This window comes from Acomys minous, assembly GCF_964271855.1.
Source record: "Acomys minous genome assembly, chromosome: 4".
Taxonomy (NCBI): Eukaryota; Metazoa; Chordata; class Mammalia; order Rodentia; family Muridae; genus Acomys; species Acomys minous.
Genome location: NC_140486.1, coordinates 104,586,962 through 104,604,927, shown reverse-complemented (window position 1 = coordinate 104,604,927; position 17,966 = coordinate 104,586,962). Strand labels below are relative to the sequence as shown.

At 36.3% G+C, this 17,966-nt stretch overlaps 1 protein-coding gene across 3 annotated transcripts in view; it reads left to right on the top strand.

The window, feature by feature from the left end:
- SPAG16 (sperm associated antigen 16) overlaps positions 1-17,966 on the top strand; it is an 819,872-nt gene that overhangs the window by 116,829 nt on the left and 685,077 nt on the right. For all 3 annotated transcript variants that reach the window (XM_084779848.1, XM_084779847.1, XM_084779850.1), the window contains one exon: positions 11,537-11,664. In XM_084779848.1, coding sequence (XP_084635974.1) covers positions 11,537-11,664 — 128 coding nt within the window. The remainder of the gene's footprint in view (positions 1-11,536; positions 11,665-17,966) is intronic.

Sequence of the window (17,966 nt, the reverse complement as noted above, 5' to 3'; positions counted from 1 at the left end):
GTCTTAGACCCTAAAGGGAGCAAAGGATGTGGGAATTTCACTGGAGCCAAAGTATGACTCATATCCCATGAGTTCTTGTATAGAGGGTCTCTGGTGCAAGGAAGATGCTATTCCTACTGAACCCAACATGGAAATAGCAGGACATGGGCCAAGAGAAGGGAAGAAATAATCACAAATGGTACCATTTAAAGGTAACTAGAGAAAACAAACTTAGAAAGGCACACTACAAATATTATCACTACATTAAAAAGATTTGTCTACTCTCTTTGATAAGTCTATTTAAATAAAAATGTAATTTAAACAACCAGTTTTTATAAATGCTCTGAGGAAAAAAATATTGTGTAATGAAAAGGATGCTGTAGTCGGTTGAGATTTTGAGGTTCCATATATATATGTCAGTGTGTATACACACACACACACACACACACACACACACACACACATATACATATTAAAATTAGTGTGTGTTGGTGTGGTTTTCTTTTGTCATTTTTATTTTTTCCTCTGTGTGTTTGTGTGGTGTGTGTGTGTGTGTGTGTGTGTGTGTGTGTGTGTGTGCATATAAACATATGTGTGGAGGTGTGTGGAGGCTAGAGATTAACATTTTTCATAATTGTTTCTCTGGCCTGGACCAGCAAGTTGTCCTTCAGAGAGAAGAAACAGGAGATCAAAAGGTACCAAGGATAGAAGATAGAGTAGATAAAGCTGGGATTGGGAAGCTTAGTACAAGCTGTCTTATACCAAGCAAACTTATGAAGAAGTAAAACACCTTATATACTATTTCTAGGGGAGACATTGGACAGTCACCAGCAGGCTTAATCCGGCAATGTTTCACAAGGGGAAATGCAGCTTATCTCAAGGATATTACAGAATGAGCACAGAGCAGCTTTGACACTCATACCCACAGCTTCACAGGGTGGGAGGGGTTGGCTCCACAGGACCTGAAGGACAGCTCCACTTTCTCCAAGCTGATTGTTATTTCAATTTCAAGAAGATGCCAAATGAACCATGTTCTTAGTAACCCTGGGCTCTACACTAACATTTGTCCTGTAAGAGGAGTCATATGATTTTCTTTAGGTGAAGTGGAAGGCAGGTCTTAGGGATTTTTTCAGTGGTTTTGCTTTTTTACCAGTGGTTCATTTAAAGGCCAGAATAAAGGTGTGGTTTTTGGAGCTGTCGGGAAAGGAGGAAGTGAAGTTTTCAAGTCAAAGTAAAATTCTGGCCTCACTGATTGGCCATTTATACAGTTTTGTGAATGTTGCTGGTCTATTTTATTTACACCTTTCTCCAGATGTGTTGTTAATAGTTAACATAGTGTGTATGTGGGTCATTAAGTGTTAGCAATTTTTAAATACTAAATACACTTAACACACACACACACACACACACACACACACACACACAGAGAGAGAGAGAGAGAGAGAGAGAGAGAGAGAGAGAGAGAGAGAGAGAGAGTCTTGCTGTCTTTCCTATTCTCAACTTAATAACTAGTTCACAATCTTAGATGAAGTTAGTTTTGTGAATATAGTTGTATATTATAAATAAGAGTTGAGGGGTCCTTTTTGTTTTAAATAGTGAAAAATTTTTTCAAATTCAATTCTTAAGTAACTAATATTTTATTACATTATTTTGATGATACTTCAATGATATTAAAATAGAAAGACATGATTGCTCATTCAAATCCAGTGGCATTACATTTTTATTAATACAGCCATTTTAATATTGTAGAGATTATTTATGATATGAAATGGCCTACATTTATTTCTTTGCTCAGATTCTCTTTACATGGTCCATATCCTTACAGATATGACCTATAAATCTCTTTAGCTGAATTTTGAAACGTAGGCTGTTGATGAGATAGACCCTTGAACTTTAGGGAACTCAGAATAGTCTGGAGACCTAGCAAAAGAATTGGTAGCAGAAGCTTACTATGTAGCATAGGCCTTCACCTTGGTATGAAGGCAGCAATGAAAATTTATAATCTCCAGAAGGGTCCTGATAATGCTGCTGCATTAACTGGAGAAGTTCTATGATAACCATTAACATTGACTGATGGAAATTAGTTTCCAAATAATATTATTCAACATATTAACTATGTAAAATATCCACTTATTTATATACTTACTTAATTTTAGCAGTTAATATTTTCAGATGCCAACTTTGGTGTTACCTTCAGAACTATTCCAAAATTTTTAATACATTGTTAGTTCTTTGACAATTTCACACATATATAAAATGCCCTCTGATTACTCTTTCTCCCCAGTCAATCTTACCTCACTCCTAGCCCTACAATGTGCCTCCCCCTCCACCAGTCTCTTCCCAGATTTATGACTTTAGGTTCTAATTTTGTCCAATTTAGTTTTAGCAGGGTTATCAGTGTAACCTAATAGGGAATATCCTGTGGAGCCTGGCGGTTACATAACTAAAGGCAGTGACCTCCCCTCTGAAGCTATCAGTGGGAAGGAAGCCAGCATTGAGGGTCCTGTCCCCCTGAGCCCCTCCTTCATACATGCTGACTTTTTTCTCCTTCTTGTTCAGATCCCATGCAGTCCTCTCAGTTCTTGTGAGTTTACGGTTGCAATGACCGAATTGTTCAGATGACATTTTACATTCCCTTTTATCTTCTAGCTTCTCAATTTTTCTGAAATGTACCATAAGCCTAAGACAAGATTGTATAAATACCCTTTTTAGAGCTGAGTAATCAACTTCCACTTACTCTCAGAAATTTGTATGTGTTCTCCCTGTGACCTATGGTTTCACCTGACTGGGTTTTTCAGCTGTTTAATAATATTAGACGTAGCTCTATTTCTCTCATATCCAGTCAGAGAACAGTTGTTTATTCTTACAACAGTCATACCACTATTGCCCAAGTGGACACTTCCTGCCTGACAGGTCCTATTGCAGTTTATAGGGTCATAGCTGGGTATGAGCATCGATGCCTTCTCTCCCCAGCAACCTGCATAGTGCATTCCAACACTGTGAAAACTAGTTGGCAGGAAGTAAGTCTCTAGGTCAGCTCTAGCCATTTCTTAAAATAATAATTTCATGAAAATGCTATAAATATTAAGTATACATCTAGAATAACTCATTATGTTTATAGATCAAGAAGATCTTGGATCTCAATTCTGATGGTTTATAGAATGAATAGGCAGTTAAGTATAGAAATATGCTTTAAAATATAGTGAAGTTGTAGAGTTTTGAAGTATAGTTGATGACTGTCACTTTATTTCTGCTCCACTTTTTGCCTCAGCCTCATTCGATATGAATCAGTATAAGGGATCTCTCAGGGCCAGCTTTAAAACATATGAAAGCCACCTTATTTCCTGCAACTTATAGTTAAAAACTTTAAAGGATGGTGATGTTTTTTAGTAACATTAAATACAAAATGGTTGCATTTGGGAAAACAGCATTTTGCAAATTTGTTGCTTTTTCCTAAAATCTAAAGCCTTAAGTAAAAATAAAGGTCAAGAAAGCAAACAAATATATATGTAATGTTTTTCTGGGCTCACTGTAATTTTCAAACTTAGCTTTTGAATGTCAATTAGCTCAAGCAAGTCTTGCTGATAATGTCAGCTGTCAGTCATTCTTAGGTAGTGATGTGCGAGGTTTGCCAGCAGGTAATGGACCAGCTGAGTGATGGAGGAAATAATGAGGACACAGAAACCTCAGCAGAACTTTTCATCTCTGGTAAATATCTTTCTATAAGAGGGATTAATAAAAGAAAAAATGTCTCATTAAAATTTATTTCAATTTAGTTCATTTTAATAAGTTATACATTAAAACATCAATCTTTTAATGTTGAATTTTTAAATATTCATGCAAATGCCCAATGATCTACCATTTTCCAACATGACTGATTGTTAAAAACAACACTTAGAGTAGCCTGAAATTTACATTAAAATTTTGGTTTGAATGGAATCAAATATTCATATCAATTTTCATGAGATGTATGACAAAGCCGGAGTTGGAATCCACAAGTGTTCAACCTAATAAAATGTGTTTTATATTATCTATGAACAAAATGTAGCTTAAACATATTTTACATTACTGCTTCACTAGGTATTTTATCTTGATGCTAAAGTTAAGGGAATTTTCTTATATTGTATCTTTAGTTTTCTCATGGCATATATGAAGTTGAATTTATTATTCTTCAGTTGTAATCATCTGTAGTAGTAAATCTTCATCATTATTTCATATTTATTTTGACTTTATCTACTACTCACCCAGCTATATAGTTACCCATCCATCTTTATCTTATCAACATAATCATAGGCACTGTTAAGAAAATTACATCAACTCAGATTTAACTCTCCCATCTATTAACATTATTATGATAGCTGAATTAAAGAAAAATATACTCTCTCCATTCTGATAATTTTATTACTATCTCTTCATCTGAAAGTTCTCCATATATTTCTCCTCTAGATTGTAAATATTACATTTTTGTGTGCATGTGTGTAGGTGCACATGCTTGTGCTGGTGTGCATATATGTGTGTATGTACAGCCAAATGTGGAGGTTAGAAGTCCGCCTTGGGTGTCACTCCTCAAGCAGGATCCGGCAGCTTATTGTTAGTTGACAGTTTGGCATAATCTATAATCACCTGGGACATGGGCCTCTGGATATGTCTGTAGGAGATTGTCTCCCTCCTGTGGGTGGTAGCATTCCATAGATGGAACTCGGGAATATATAAGTGGGTAAAGGGGACTATACATCAGTGTCTTCTCTGTTTCCAAACTGTGAATGCGATGTGACCTTCTCCTTGAAGTTCTTCTTGCTTTGACTTGTCTACCATATTGGACTATTACCCTGAAATTGAACCAAATTAAGCACTCTCTCCATTAATTTGATTTATCAAGGTATTTTATAACAGCAACAGGAGAAAAAAACCAACAACAAAGGTACCATCACCCTTTTTTTATTGAAAATGTCTTATTTCTATTGACTAGGTCTCTCATAGTCCAGGAGATTGCCACGTAGGTCTAGGCTGCCCGACCAGTGGTGCCTGCCTCTATAGCCTCGGTGCAGCTGACACAGGCCTTTACCACCAAATCCAACTTTTCCCCATGGGTTCTAAGGATCAAACACTGGTTATCAATCTTGGACAGTTAGCACTTTATTGATGGAAATAATTTTAGTTTCATCACTTTTCTGTAGAAATGTGACTCTGGAATAGAACAGTTATATCCCCTGTGGCCTAACAGTTAACATGGTGTTCCACATGGACTACTCACTGAAGGTTATGTATATTTGATCTTAGAGCTCAAAATTGCTTGAGAGTAATTTCCTTGAAGATTAGTTCAATGGAAAGAAAAGAGCCGTGTAGCTGAGGACCTGTGCTGGGTAGTGTGGACTCACATGTGGCCTGGCAGAAGCTTAGGTCACCAGAGACTTGGTAGAAGGAAAGAGAGAGCTTGGTTTGCACATATAGTTAGATGCATGGGATACATGAATGTTAGAGGCATGATGAGACATCCCAGATATGAAGAGAGGAAGTCACACGAATTCCATCCTGTGAAAATAAATAGCACAGCTGTATAGAATCATAGCTAACCAATATTATCATTGTTTCAGGACAAATAAAGATGGTCAACAGGTAACTGATATGGAACTGAGATTCCAAATAGTGACAACATTCTAAAATCAAGGCTGCTTCCATCAATATCACAAAGAATAGTGAGCCTCTCATTGATTAACATGGAATATTTTATAATAGAATGTGAAACTATCCAAAATGAATTCATTCACCAGTTGCAACTATCATGCACCACTAAGTATAGATATAAATAAAGCAGCGGCAGAGCTAGTGAATGTTTATTCATGACATACTAAGTGCCAAGCACATGAGGGCTACTTTACAAGGCTATGTCACTTATCCCTCATGGCAGTCTCTAAAATAGGGAAGATTTCAGTCATAATCTACAGTTGACACAACATACCTTAACAATGTGTTAAGCAGGCTGGAGAGATGGCTCAGCAGTTAAGAGCACTGTCTGCTCTTCCAAAAGTCCTGAGTTCAATTTCCAAAAACCACATCATGGCTTGCAACCATCTATAATGTGATCTGATGCCATCTTCTGCCATTCAGGTGTAAATGCAGATAGAACAGCCATATACATAAAATAAATAAATAAATCTTAAAACAAAACAAAATAAAAAATGTGTTAAACAGCTTGCATAGCTGTACATTTCAGTACATGTTGTAGCTGAATTGTTAAGGAGAGGCCTGAGTTTCACCTCACATAGAGAGACTTACTCTCAGAAATTGTTATTTATTTTAGTCTGGGGTGGGACCAGTGATTGTGGTAGTTCTACTTTAAGCTAGTAGATGATTTCACGTCATAGAGTTGATAACCAGATTGAACCGTACTCTTGAGAGCTTTGCTTGCCTTGTACTTGTATCTTAGTAAAAAAGAAATGATGATGTTTAGGTGACTTGATGGGATAGTTTAAAGTGTTACTTCCTTCCTCTATCCTCCATGAGTTCTTTATTTGTGGGTATACACTGACCCCACTGATTCTGCCTGAGCTCCTGTCCTCTAAATAGTGGCTGAGTGACAGTAATCTTGTGTTTTGTCTCTGTGAGTGCATGCTTGTCGACACAGCATTTTATAACTAGGGTTGTTATAAATCTTCTTTTAAATAGCTTCTTAGTTATTGTTATATTTTCTTATTTTGTTCTGAGTTTAGAAAAAGGAAAGAGGACTTGGTAACATTTTATTAAATGCTCTGTTTTGTTATTATTGTGTACTTTAATAACAATGCTTATGAAAGTGACACATATAAGTGTTTTTAGGGAATGGGTTTTTGTGTGCATGTGTGTGTATTTGCATTCTTAATACAGTATCATGTGTGTGTGTGTGTGTACATTGTTAACTCAGAACTATATGGTGGTATCATATTTCTGAAGATAGGTTTGTGAAGAACTTTGATGTTTTTGCCAAATATTTGCTTAATTTTAATTATTTATTTATACTTATGAAGTGTGCTTGTGCCTTAAAAAGTGGTCAATGCAGTATAGTTTTATATAGAGAACGCTTTGCTAGTAACATTGAATACCACAAAAGAGAAAAAATAATAGAATATTACATTTATATTTTTTACAAAGCTGACATGTTACATGAAAATGTGACTGTGATACTGTTCCATAGAAACTTGAGGATGACGAAGAAATCATTTTCCTTCTCATACACTAAGAATAGAGGACTCCAATACTCCACTCTCCTCAATAGACAAGACATGCAGATAAACACTAAACAAAGTAATGCTGGGGATAAATTATGTCATAAATCAAATGAACTTAGTAGGCACCTATGGAACATCTCACCCAAACACAAAAGGATAGACCTTCTTTCTCAGCAGCTCATGGTACTCTTTCCAAAACTGAGCATGTACTAAAACACAAAACAACTCAACAGACATAAGAAATATGAAGTAATACTTTACATCTTGTCTGACCACTGTGTATTAAAGGTGACTATCATCACCAACAGAAATGGCAAAATTTCATAGAAACAGAACAACTCACTACCAAATGAAAATGGGGCAAGACAGTAATTAAAAAGAAGTTAAAATGTTTATAAAATGGAATGAAAATGAAAACACAACATATCAAACCTATTGGACACAGTGAAGGTACTGAGGCAAGTTCATAGCTCTAAGTGCCTTCATTAGAGCAGAGGCAGGCAGATCGCTGTGAGTTCAAGGCCAGCCTGGTCTACAAAGCGAGCCCAGGACAGGCAAGGCTACACAGAGAAACCTTGTCTCAAAAAACCAAACCAACCAAACAAACAAAAATCTGGAGAAATCTCATGTTAGTAGCTTAGCATCACACTCAAAAGCCCTAGAACAGTTTTTTAAAAATGCCCTTACAAAAAAGTAGGTGGCAGAAGATAATCAAACTCAGGGCAGAAATCAATGAAATAGAAACAATACAAGAATCAATGAAACAAAATGTTGGTTCATTGAGAAAATTCAACAACCTGTGTAATCCCTTATCAAATTGACTAAAGATAGAAAGAAAAGATCCAAATTAATGAAATTAGAGATAAAAATGGTGACATTAAGGTAAACACTGAAGGAATTTGGAGAATCATAAGGGCACATAATAAAAATGTATATTCTACTGGATTTGGAAATCTAAAGTAAGTGGATGAAGTTTTTTTATATCCTAGTAATGGAGACTATGGATCCCGAACTGGCCCTCTTCTTTAACCAGGCTGGGATCCCAGTTGTGGGACTGGGACACTAACTGAGCCACAAAACCGACCACCCTCAACCTGTCTGCCTGCAAGACATACTGGGGCAATGGTGGCTCAGAGCTTGTGGGAGTGACTTGTCAAAATTGAGGCCCAAGCCAAGAAAGGGAATCCATACCCATCACTGCCTTGGTGGTCAGGATCCAGAATCTGGATGGCTCAAAGACCTAAAGTAGAACCAAACACAACTGATAAAACAGTCAATGAAAAGATTCCTTATGATATTTTGCCATGCTCATTAATTGGTGCCTAGCCCAGTTGCCATCAGAGTTGCTTCCTACAGCAGATGATGGAAGCTGATACAGAGACCTATAGCCAAACACTAGGCTGAGCTTGGGGAACCCAGAAGAACACAAGGGGGAAGGTTAATAGGAGCTAGATAGGACTATGACACAGGAGAAGATGTCCCTCAGATCGAACTAGGGCACATAGGGACTCACAGAGAGTGAAGAGGCAACCATGGATGGAGTCTGCATAGGTCTGCAACAGGCTCTCTGCATCCATGTTGTAGTTTTTTAGCGTGGGTGTTTGTTGGACTCCTAACAGTGGGAGGAGGCTGTCTCTGACTCTTTTGCCTGTTTATGGAACCCTTTTCCCCTATTGAGTTGCCTCATCCAACCTTGATATGAGGGTTTATGCCTATTCTTACTGTACCTTGTTATGCTGTATTCAGTTGGTATCATAGGGAGGCCTGGTTTTTTGTTGGTTTGTTTTGTATCTGGGAAAGGAGGTGAGATGAGGGAGTGACTGGGAGAAGGGAGTGACTGAGAGGAAGTGAGGGAGGGGAGGCTGCAGTCAGTTTTTATAGCATGAGACAAGAATACACAAAAGGAAAAAAGTTAAATAGACCAAACAAGCAATTTAAACAGGCGCATAGCCCCTAAAGGATAAAAGCAGAAGTTAAAAGTCTCCCCATCTCACTCTAAAAAAGATTCAGGGCTAGATGGATTCAGCACAGAATTCTACCACATCTTCAAAGAAGAAATAACACTAATACCACTCAAATTCTTATGAAAACATAAAATAAAAATATTTTAACTCTTTTATAAATACAAAAACCACATGCAAGATTCCTCAGAAATGAAAATTATAGATCAGCATTCCTTGTGACTGTAGATGCAAAGTTTGTTACAAAATACTTTCAAAGTGAATCCCACAACACTATGATCTTGTTGGTTTATCACAGAGATGCAGTATGGTTCAGCATACGTAAGTTTGTAAACAATTCAACATATAAGCAGACTGTCAGACAAAAACTGCATGATCATCTCATTAGATGCAGAAAAGACCTTTGACAAAACTCAGCATCCTTTTCTGATAAAAGTCTGTGCATACCTAGGGCATACCTCAACATAATAAAGGCAATTTACAACAATCCTTTAGCCACATCAGTCTATACAGAGAGAAACACAAAGCATTTCCACAGAGTAGGAACAAGACAAAGAATATCCTTTCTCTATACCCATTCAATACAGCATGAAGTCTTAACTAGAGCAATAAGTTAACTGAAGGATGGCAAGGGGATATAAATAGGAAAGGAAGACGTCAAAACATTTGTATTTACTGATGCTAAAACTAGACATCTTATGCCACCAAGTGAAATTTCCTGTGCTTGCAGTAAGTTACATCATGTTGAGTCACTAGCCAAAGAGGCCCCATGGAAACCCCTCAAATATTCCAGGCTGTTGTCCAGAGCTAATGGTTACTCTCCACAACCTGATTGTAAGGTTCTGTTTCTGAAGACAACACCTATGTCATCAAACACAAAGAAATAGAGCTGGTGCCTAACTAGAAGATTTGCTCCTGCTGACGTGCATTCATGGTACTGGAAGGTACTCCACATGCTACTCTAGGGAAAAGGGAATCATCAATATTGAACAGCTACAAATTATGAAACATATAACAGTGACCTGCCTGCAAGATATGCTGGTACAATAGAGGCACAACTGTTATAGGTAGAACCATCCACTTTTTTTAAAAATTGAATTTAAGGCCCACTCCATGGGATGGAATCCATACTTGATATGACTCAAATGGTTCAGAACCTGAGATTAGATAGAACATGCCCCTGAACAAAATGTATTAATATTAGTCTTCTAAAGGAACATAGCAATAAAATGACTCCTAATGTCACATTGCCATATCCATAGATCGGTTTTTAACAAAATCATCAGAGAAACTTCTTCTTGCAGTATATTGGGATAGCACTGAGATCCACAAAAGGACAGTGTTCATGTAAAGAGACTTTGGAGCACTAAGTCCTAAATGTAATAGATGACTCTGAGTAAGCTGTGCTTTCCATACATGATGGGATTGTTGCTCACGTGAACTCACAAAGACGGTGGTATCATACACTAGGTCTTCATAAAAGTTAGGTCCCTGTGCTGAGAGGAAATGAACATGGAGTCCCACCACTAATCAAGAAGCCATCTGTAATTGATACCAGCTGGAAAAGGGGAATATTTTTCCTTATGGAGTCTCACTGGATATATAAACTGTAGGTTTAGGCCAGTTCTTACAATCAGCAGTATGTGACCAACACAAAACAAACTCAGTGATATCTTTGTAGACTTCTCTGTCTGTCTGTCTGTCTGTCTGTCTGTCTGTCTGTCTGTCTGTCTCTCTCTCTCTCTCTCTCTCTCTCTCTGTATTTAAAGAGTTACTGTATAAGCATTTAAGGATTTTGAATGCCTATCTTTAACATGTCTTCACTAAGGGTAGATTTCTTTCTTGTGAAGTTTGCTTGATGGGGAGAGGGTCAACTAACAAATGGAGAGAAACTCCTTTAGATTAGTCCTGTTTCCTTGTTTCTTTGGATGTAAGTAAGACACCATAATTAACTTGTTGCCAAGTGTCATTTTACTATCCAGTGAAAGTATTGGTAGGCATATCATTTACAGAGGATAAATGTGCTACATGAATCCTTGGGCTTTGATTGATGAAATAAAATTGATGTTAGGGTTTAATGATTATCAAAAATGACGACTGACAAATCATATAAGACATTAAATTGTACTTCACCATCATCCACAGAGGGAAGGCATTCAAGTAATTTTTAATATGTATGAAAATTAGAGCCAATGTCATCATTGAAAACAAATGGATATCTTATTTTAAATTTTGTCTTTCTTGAATATTTTCTCAAAATTGCAATGAGATATGAGGAATTGATGGTTAAGACTCATCTATAATTATATTTTTGTTAAAATGTAGTGTTAAATGAGACAATATTACCATGTACAGTATTGAAGACATTTTCTTCATTTCTCTCCCGCCCAGGATTCAGAATTTCCCACAGATATGCAACCAGATCCAAATTTGTGTGCATATAAAGAACACCTTTCTCCAGCAAAATATGACTACAAACTGAACAATATTTTTAGACTTCATGAACTCCCAGTGAGCTGGTAAGACTCTTAAAGTTTTGTTAATGCTTTTGAGATTTCATTGTCCTGTCTAAACTGTGGTTTTTGTTAACTATTCAGAGATTACGTGCTTTGCTGTCATCCTATTTGCAAATAGCTACTTGCAACAAAAAAGAATCTACTTGTAGCTGCTGTAACATTCTTTAAATTAATTGGTTTAGGCACTTGGTGGCAGTGCACACTAAGTACATTATTGGGATTATTATTGTTGAGGATATAGTTTTAATTTAAAATAACACACATGGTTTTAAAAGAGTTTTCCATGATTATTTTAAATCTGAGATCTGAGAAAACTATATATTTAATTTTTTGTTGATTCCAGAAATGTGAATTTTTTGTAATATATTTTTAATTTGCTCTTTCTGAAGTCATAATTCCATAAACTGTAGGTACTTTAATTTAAAGTAAAAACATATCACATTCATTAAAATATAATTCATTTATGAATCTGAACATATATATTTATAGAATATAAATGCTTTTTATATCTTCTGACATTTATAGGTTGTTAAGTTTTGTTGAGAAAAAATATTTCTATCAATAATCTGTAAATATAAAACAAAACTGTCTAAACCTAAATGTCAGTAAATAGTCTTTGTTGATAATCGTACATATTAATTACAGTTTAGGTAAATAGCACCAAATCTTTGCAATTTTATACATAATCTATGGTATATGCAATTTTTCTTTAAGAATCTATGATTTGGGTTAAATCATATACAAGAAAAAAACCCCTGCAATTCTTCATGAACATCTTCAGTAGCACTAAGATCTTGTACTTGTAACTACATATATTTTATCTCAAGTCCTGCCTGCTCTTTACCATCTGAAATATGTCCTTTGCTTTGGATGATACTACAGCATGTGATACACACAAACATATACTTACACAGACATATATATGTATACATACAACATATTGGCATGCATATGGATACTATTTGATTATATCTTAGAAACAAGAATGTTATATGTAATGTTTTACTAAAGATCATAATAGTTACGCTTTTAGTGATGTGACCAAAGCTCATAGGTAAATACATTTCTGTTAATATTTGAAGAGAATCATAAAAATTCATCCTTTAAGGTTCTATTTAAACAGAAAAAGTTGCAATCCTGTGCATGTGAGTGCACGCATGACTCTGTGTGTGTGTGTGTCTTTGGATGTAAGGTAATGACTTTTTTGTTACATGTCTTTTTTATTAATTTATTCAGATTACATCTCAATTGTTATCCCCTTGCCTGTCTCCTCCCATTCCTCCCTCCCACCCACTTTCACTCTATTCCCATCCCTAAGGTCTGTGACAGAAGGCGACCTTCTCCTCCACCATATGGTCACAGCCTATCAAGTTGCATCTTTGTAGACTCGGTATTCTTTCTCTGAAGCACACCAGGCCTCTCCACCACAGGGAAGTGGTCAAATATGGGGTACCAGAGTTCATGTCAGAGTCACTCCCCACTCTCCACACAACTGTGGAGAATGTCCTGCCCATTGGCTAGATCTGAGTAGGAGTTCAATGTTTACTGCATGTATTTTCCTTGATTGTTGCAGTAGTTTGAGCAGACCCCCAGGGGCGTCTAGATCTGCCTACCATGATGTTCTACTTATAGGATTCTAGGACCCTCTGGGTCCTCCTATTTCCCCATTCTACCCTACTTCTCTCACCTAGAGTTCCATCAGGAGGTCCCCACATCTATCCCTATATCCTGGTAAGTGAAAACTTTCATGGGACATGCCTTTTGGGCTACTGTCCAATTGTAAGTGAGTATTTCTTGGTCTGAGTTAATTCATTCAGTATGATTATTTTAATTCTATCCAGTTGCCTGCAAATTTCAGGATTTCCTTGTTTTTAAAAGCTGAGTACTATTCCATAGTGTAAATGTACCACAGTTTCTTTATCCATTCTTTGACTGAGGGATATTTAGGTTGTTTCCAGGTTCTGGCTATTATGAATAAGGCTGCTATGAACATGGTTGAGCATATGTCCTTGTTGTGTGGTAGAGCCTCTTCTGGGTATAGTCCAAGGAGTGGAATAGCTGGGTTTTGAGGTAGTCCTATTCCCAGTTTTCTGAGAAAGCGCCAGATTGATTTCCAAAGTGATTGTACAAGTTTGCACTCCCACCAGTAATGAAGGAGTGTTCCCCTTTCTCCACATCCTCACCAGCATGTGCTGTCACTTGAGTTTTTGATCTTGGGCATTCTGATGATTCAATCTTAGAGTCATTTTATTTGCATTCTCTCATGACTAAGGAAATTGAGCATTTCTTTAAGTGTTTCTCAGCCATTTGATATTCCTCTGTTGAGAATTTTCTGTTTAATTCTGAGGCCTATTTCTTAATTGGGTTATTTGGTTTGGTGGTGTTTAATTTATTGAGTTCTTTATATATTTTGGATATTAAACCTTTGCCAGATGTAAGGTTGGTAAAGATCTTTTCCTAGTCTGTACGTTGTCGCTTTGTTCTGTTGACAGTATCTCCTGCCTTACAGAAGCTTCTCAGCCTCATGGGGTTCCAATTATTAATTGTTGGAGTTCTGTTCAGGAAGTTGTTTCTTGGACCAATGAATACCAGTCTGTTCCCTACTTTTTCTTCTAACAGATTTAATCTCTCGTTGTATGTTGAAGTCTTTAATCCACTTGGACTTGAGTTTTGTGCATGGTGATAAATATGAGTTGACTTTCATTTTCCTACATGTAGCCATCCAGTTAGACCAGCACAATTTGTTGAAGATGCTATCCTTTTTTCCATTGAATAGATTTGGCTTCTTTGTAAAAAATTAAGTGTCCATATGTATGTGGATTTATTTCTGGGTTTTCAATTCAGTTCCATTAATCAACCAGGCTATTGCTATACCAGTACCATGCTGTTTTAATTACTGTTGCTCTATAGTAGAACTTGAGGTATGGAGATTCCTTTGAAGGATCTTTTATTGTACAGAATTGTTTTATCTATTCTGGTTTTTGTTGTTGTTGTTTTGTTTTTCCATATGAAGTCGAGAATTGGTCTTTCAATGTCTTTAAAAATTGTGTAAGTATTTTGATAGGGATTGCATTGAATCTGTAAATTGCTTTTGGTAAGATGGCCATTTTTATTATATTAATTCTCCTGATCCATGAACAAGGGAAATCTTTCCACCTTCTGATGTCATCTTCAATCTCCTTCTTCAGAGATTTGAAGTTTTTTTAAACATGTTTTTCACTTGCTTGGTTAGTTTGCATGTCTGCTTGCTTGGTCCGCTGCATGTTTGTCATTTGTATATAGGATGGATACTGACTTTTTTGAGTTAATTTTCTATTCAGCCATTTTGCTGATTGTGTTTATCAGCTGTGGGAGTTCTCTGTTGGAATTTTGGGGGGTCATTTATGTACACCATTATATCATCTGAAAATTGCGATAATTTGACTTCCTCCTTTCCCATTTGGATCCCCTTCATCTCCTTTTGTTGTATTATTGCTCTAGTTAGAACTTCAAGAACAATTTGAAGAGATTTGGAGAAAGTGGACAGCTTTTCCTCATCCCCAATTTTAGAAGAATTTCCTTGAGTATCTTGCCATTTACTTTGCTGTTTGCTATTGGCTTGCTGTATATAGCCTTTATTATGTGTTGGTATGTGCCTTGTATCCCTGATTTCTCCAAAACTTTAAACATGAATGAGTGTTGGGTTTTTTCAAATGCCTTTTCTGCATCTAAGGAGATGATCATGTGTTTTTTTTTAATTTCAATTTGTTTATATGGTGGATTACATTGATGGACTTCTGTATAGTCAACCATCCCTTCATGCCTGGAATGAAGCCTACTTGGACATGGTGATGATATCTTTGATGTGTTCTTGTATTCCTTTTGCAAGTATTTTATTGAGTATTTTTGCATCAATGTTCATAAGAGACATTGTTCTGAAATTCTCTTTCTTTGTTGGGTCTTTGTGATGTTTAGGTATCAAAGTGACTTTGACCTCATAGAATGAATTTGGTACTGTTCCATCCATTTCTATCTTTTGGAATAGTTTGAAGGGTATTGGTGTTAGCTCTTTGAAGGTCTGGTAGAATTCTGCAATGAAACCATCTGGCCCTGGTCTTATTTTGGTTGAGAGACTATTAATGACTACTTCTATTTCTGCATGAGAAATAGGAATATTTATTTTATTTATCTGATCTTGATTCAATTTTGGCAAGTGCAATCAATCAAGAAAGTTGTCCATTTCCCTTAGATTTTCAAATTTTGTGGCATATATGCCTTTGAAGTAGGATCTTATGATTCTTTGTATTTCTTCAGTGTCTGTTGTTATTTCTCCCTTTTCATTTCTGATTTTGCTGATTTGGATAGTGTCTGTGTGCCTTTTAGCTAGTTTGGCTAGCGATCTGTCTATCTTGTTGATTTTCTCAAAGAACCAGCTCCTTGTTTTGTTGATTCTTTGAATTGTTTTCTTTGTTTCTAATTTATTGATTTCAGCCCTGAGTTTGATTATTTCCAGATGTCTGCTCCTCTTGGGTGTTTCTGCCTCTTTTTTTTCCCTAGGGCTTCCAGCTGTGTTGTTAAGTTGCTTATATGGGATGTTTCCAATTTCTTTATAAAGGCACTTAATGCTATGAATTTTCCTCTTAGCACTTCTTCCAATTTATCTCACAAATTTGGGTATGTTGTTTCTTCATTTTCATTTAGTTTCTGGAAGTCCTTTATTTGTTTCTTATCTCTTCCTTGACCCAGGTGTCATTAAGTAGAGTTGTTTAGTTTCCATGTATGTGTAGGCTTTTTCTTATTTTTTGTTGTTGAAGTCCAACTTTAGAGCATGGTGATCTGATAGAATAGAAGGTGTTATTTCAATCTTCTTGTATCTGTTGAGGCTTGCTTTGTGGCCTACTATATGGTCAATTTTGGAGAAAGTTCCATGGGTTGTGGAGAAGAAGGTATAATCCTTTGTGTTTGGGTGTAAAAATTCTGTAGAAATATCTTAGATCCATTTGATTCATGACGTTGGTTAGTGTTAGTATTTCTTGATTTATTTTCTGTTCCAATGATCTATCCTTTGGTGAAAGTGGAGTGTTGAACATGTAGGGATCAATATGTGGTTTTAAGCTTTGTTAATAGTTCTTTTACAAATGTATGTAACCATGTATTGGGAGTGTAGATGTTCAGAATTGTGATGCCATCTTGGTTGACTTTACCTTTGATGAGTATGAAGTGTCCTTCCTCATCCCTTTTGACTAATTTTGGTTGAAAGCCTATTTTATTGGGCATTAACATGGCCATACTAGCTTGATTCTTGTGTCTGTTTGCTTGGAATACCTTTTTCCAGCCTTTTACCCTGAGGTAATGTCTATCTTTATGGGTGAGATGTGTTTCTTGAATGCAGAAGAATGTTGATCTTGTTTATGCATCCATTCCATTAGTCTATGTCTTTTTATTGGAGAATTGAGACCACTGATGTTGAGAGATATTAATGACCAGTGACTGTTAAGTCCCTTGATTTTGATGTTGGTTGCAGTAGAGTGTTTGTGTGGTTGTATTTTTGCAACAGGTAGTTATTTATTTGTCGTGTAATTTTGGTTGTAGCCTGTCCCTTTGGGGTGGAATTTTCCTTCTAGTAACTTCTATAAAACTGGATTTGTGGATAGGTAATCTTTGAATTTGTTTTTGTTATGGAGTATCTTGTTTTCTCTATCAATGGTTATAGTAGTCTGGCCCGGCATCTCTGTTCTCTTAGGGTTTGCAGGACCTCTTTCCAGGCCCTTCTGGCTTTTATGGTCTCTGCTGAGAAGTCAGGTATAATTCTGATAGGTTTTCATTATATGTTACTTGGCCCTTTTCCCTTGCTGCTTTTAATACTTTTCTTTGTTCTGTATATTTTGTGTTTTGATTATTATGTGGCAAGAAGATTTTCTTTTCTGGTCTGTTCTATTTGGTGTTCTGTATGTCTCTTGTATGCTTATAAACATCTCCTTCTTCAAATTGGGGAAATTTTCTTCTATGATTTTGTTGAAGATATTTTCTGGGCCTTGGAGTCAGACATCTTCTCTCTCCTCAATATCTATTATCCTCTGGTTTCATCTTTTCATTGTGTCCTTGATTTCTTGGATGTTTTGTGTCAGGAATTTTTCAGATTTAGCATTTTCTTTGATTGTTGCTTCAAGATCTATGATTGTTTCTTCTAGCCCCGAGATTCATTCATCCATCTCTTGGATTCTTTATAGAAGCTAGCCTCTGTGCTGCTTGCTTTCTTTGCTAAGCTCTCTCATTCCTGTTTTTTTTTTTTCTGTCTGTGCCTTTATCATTTTTTTTCCATTTTC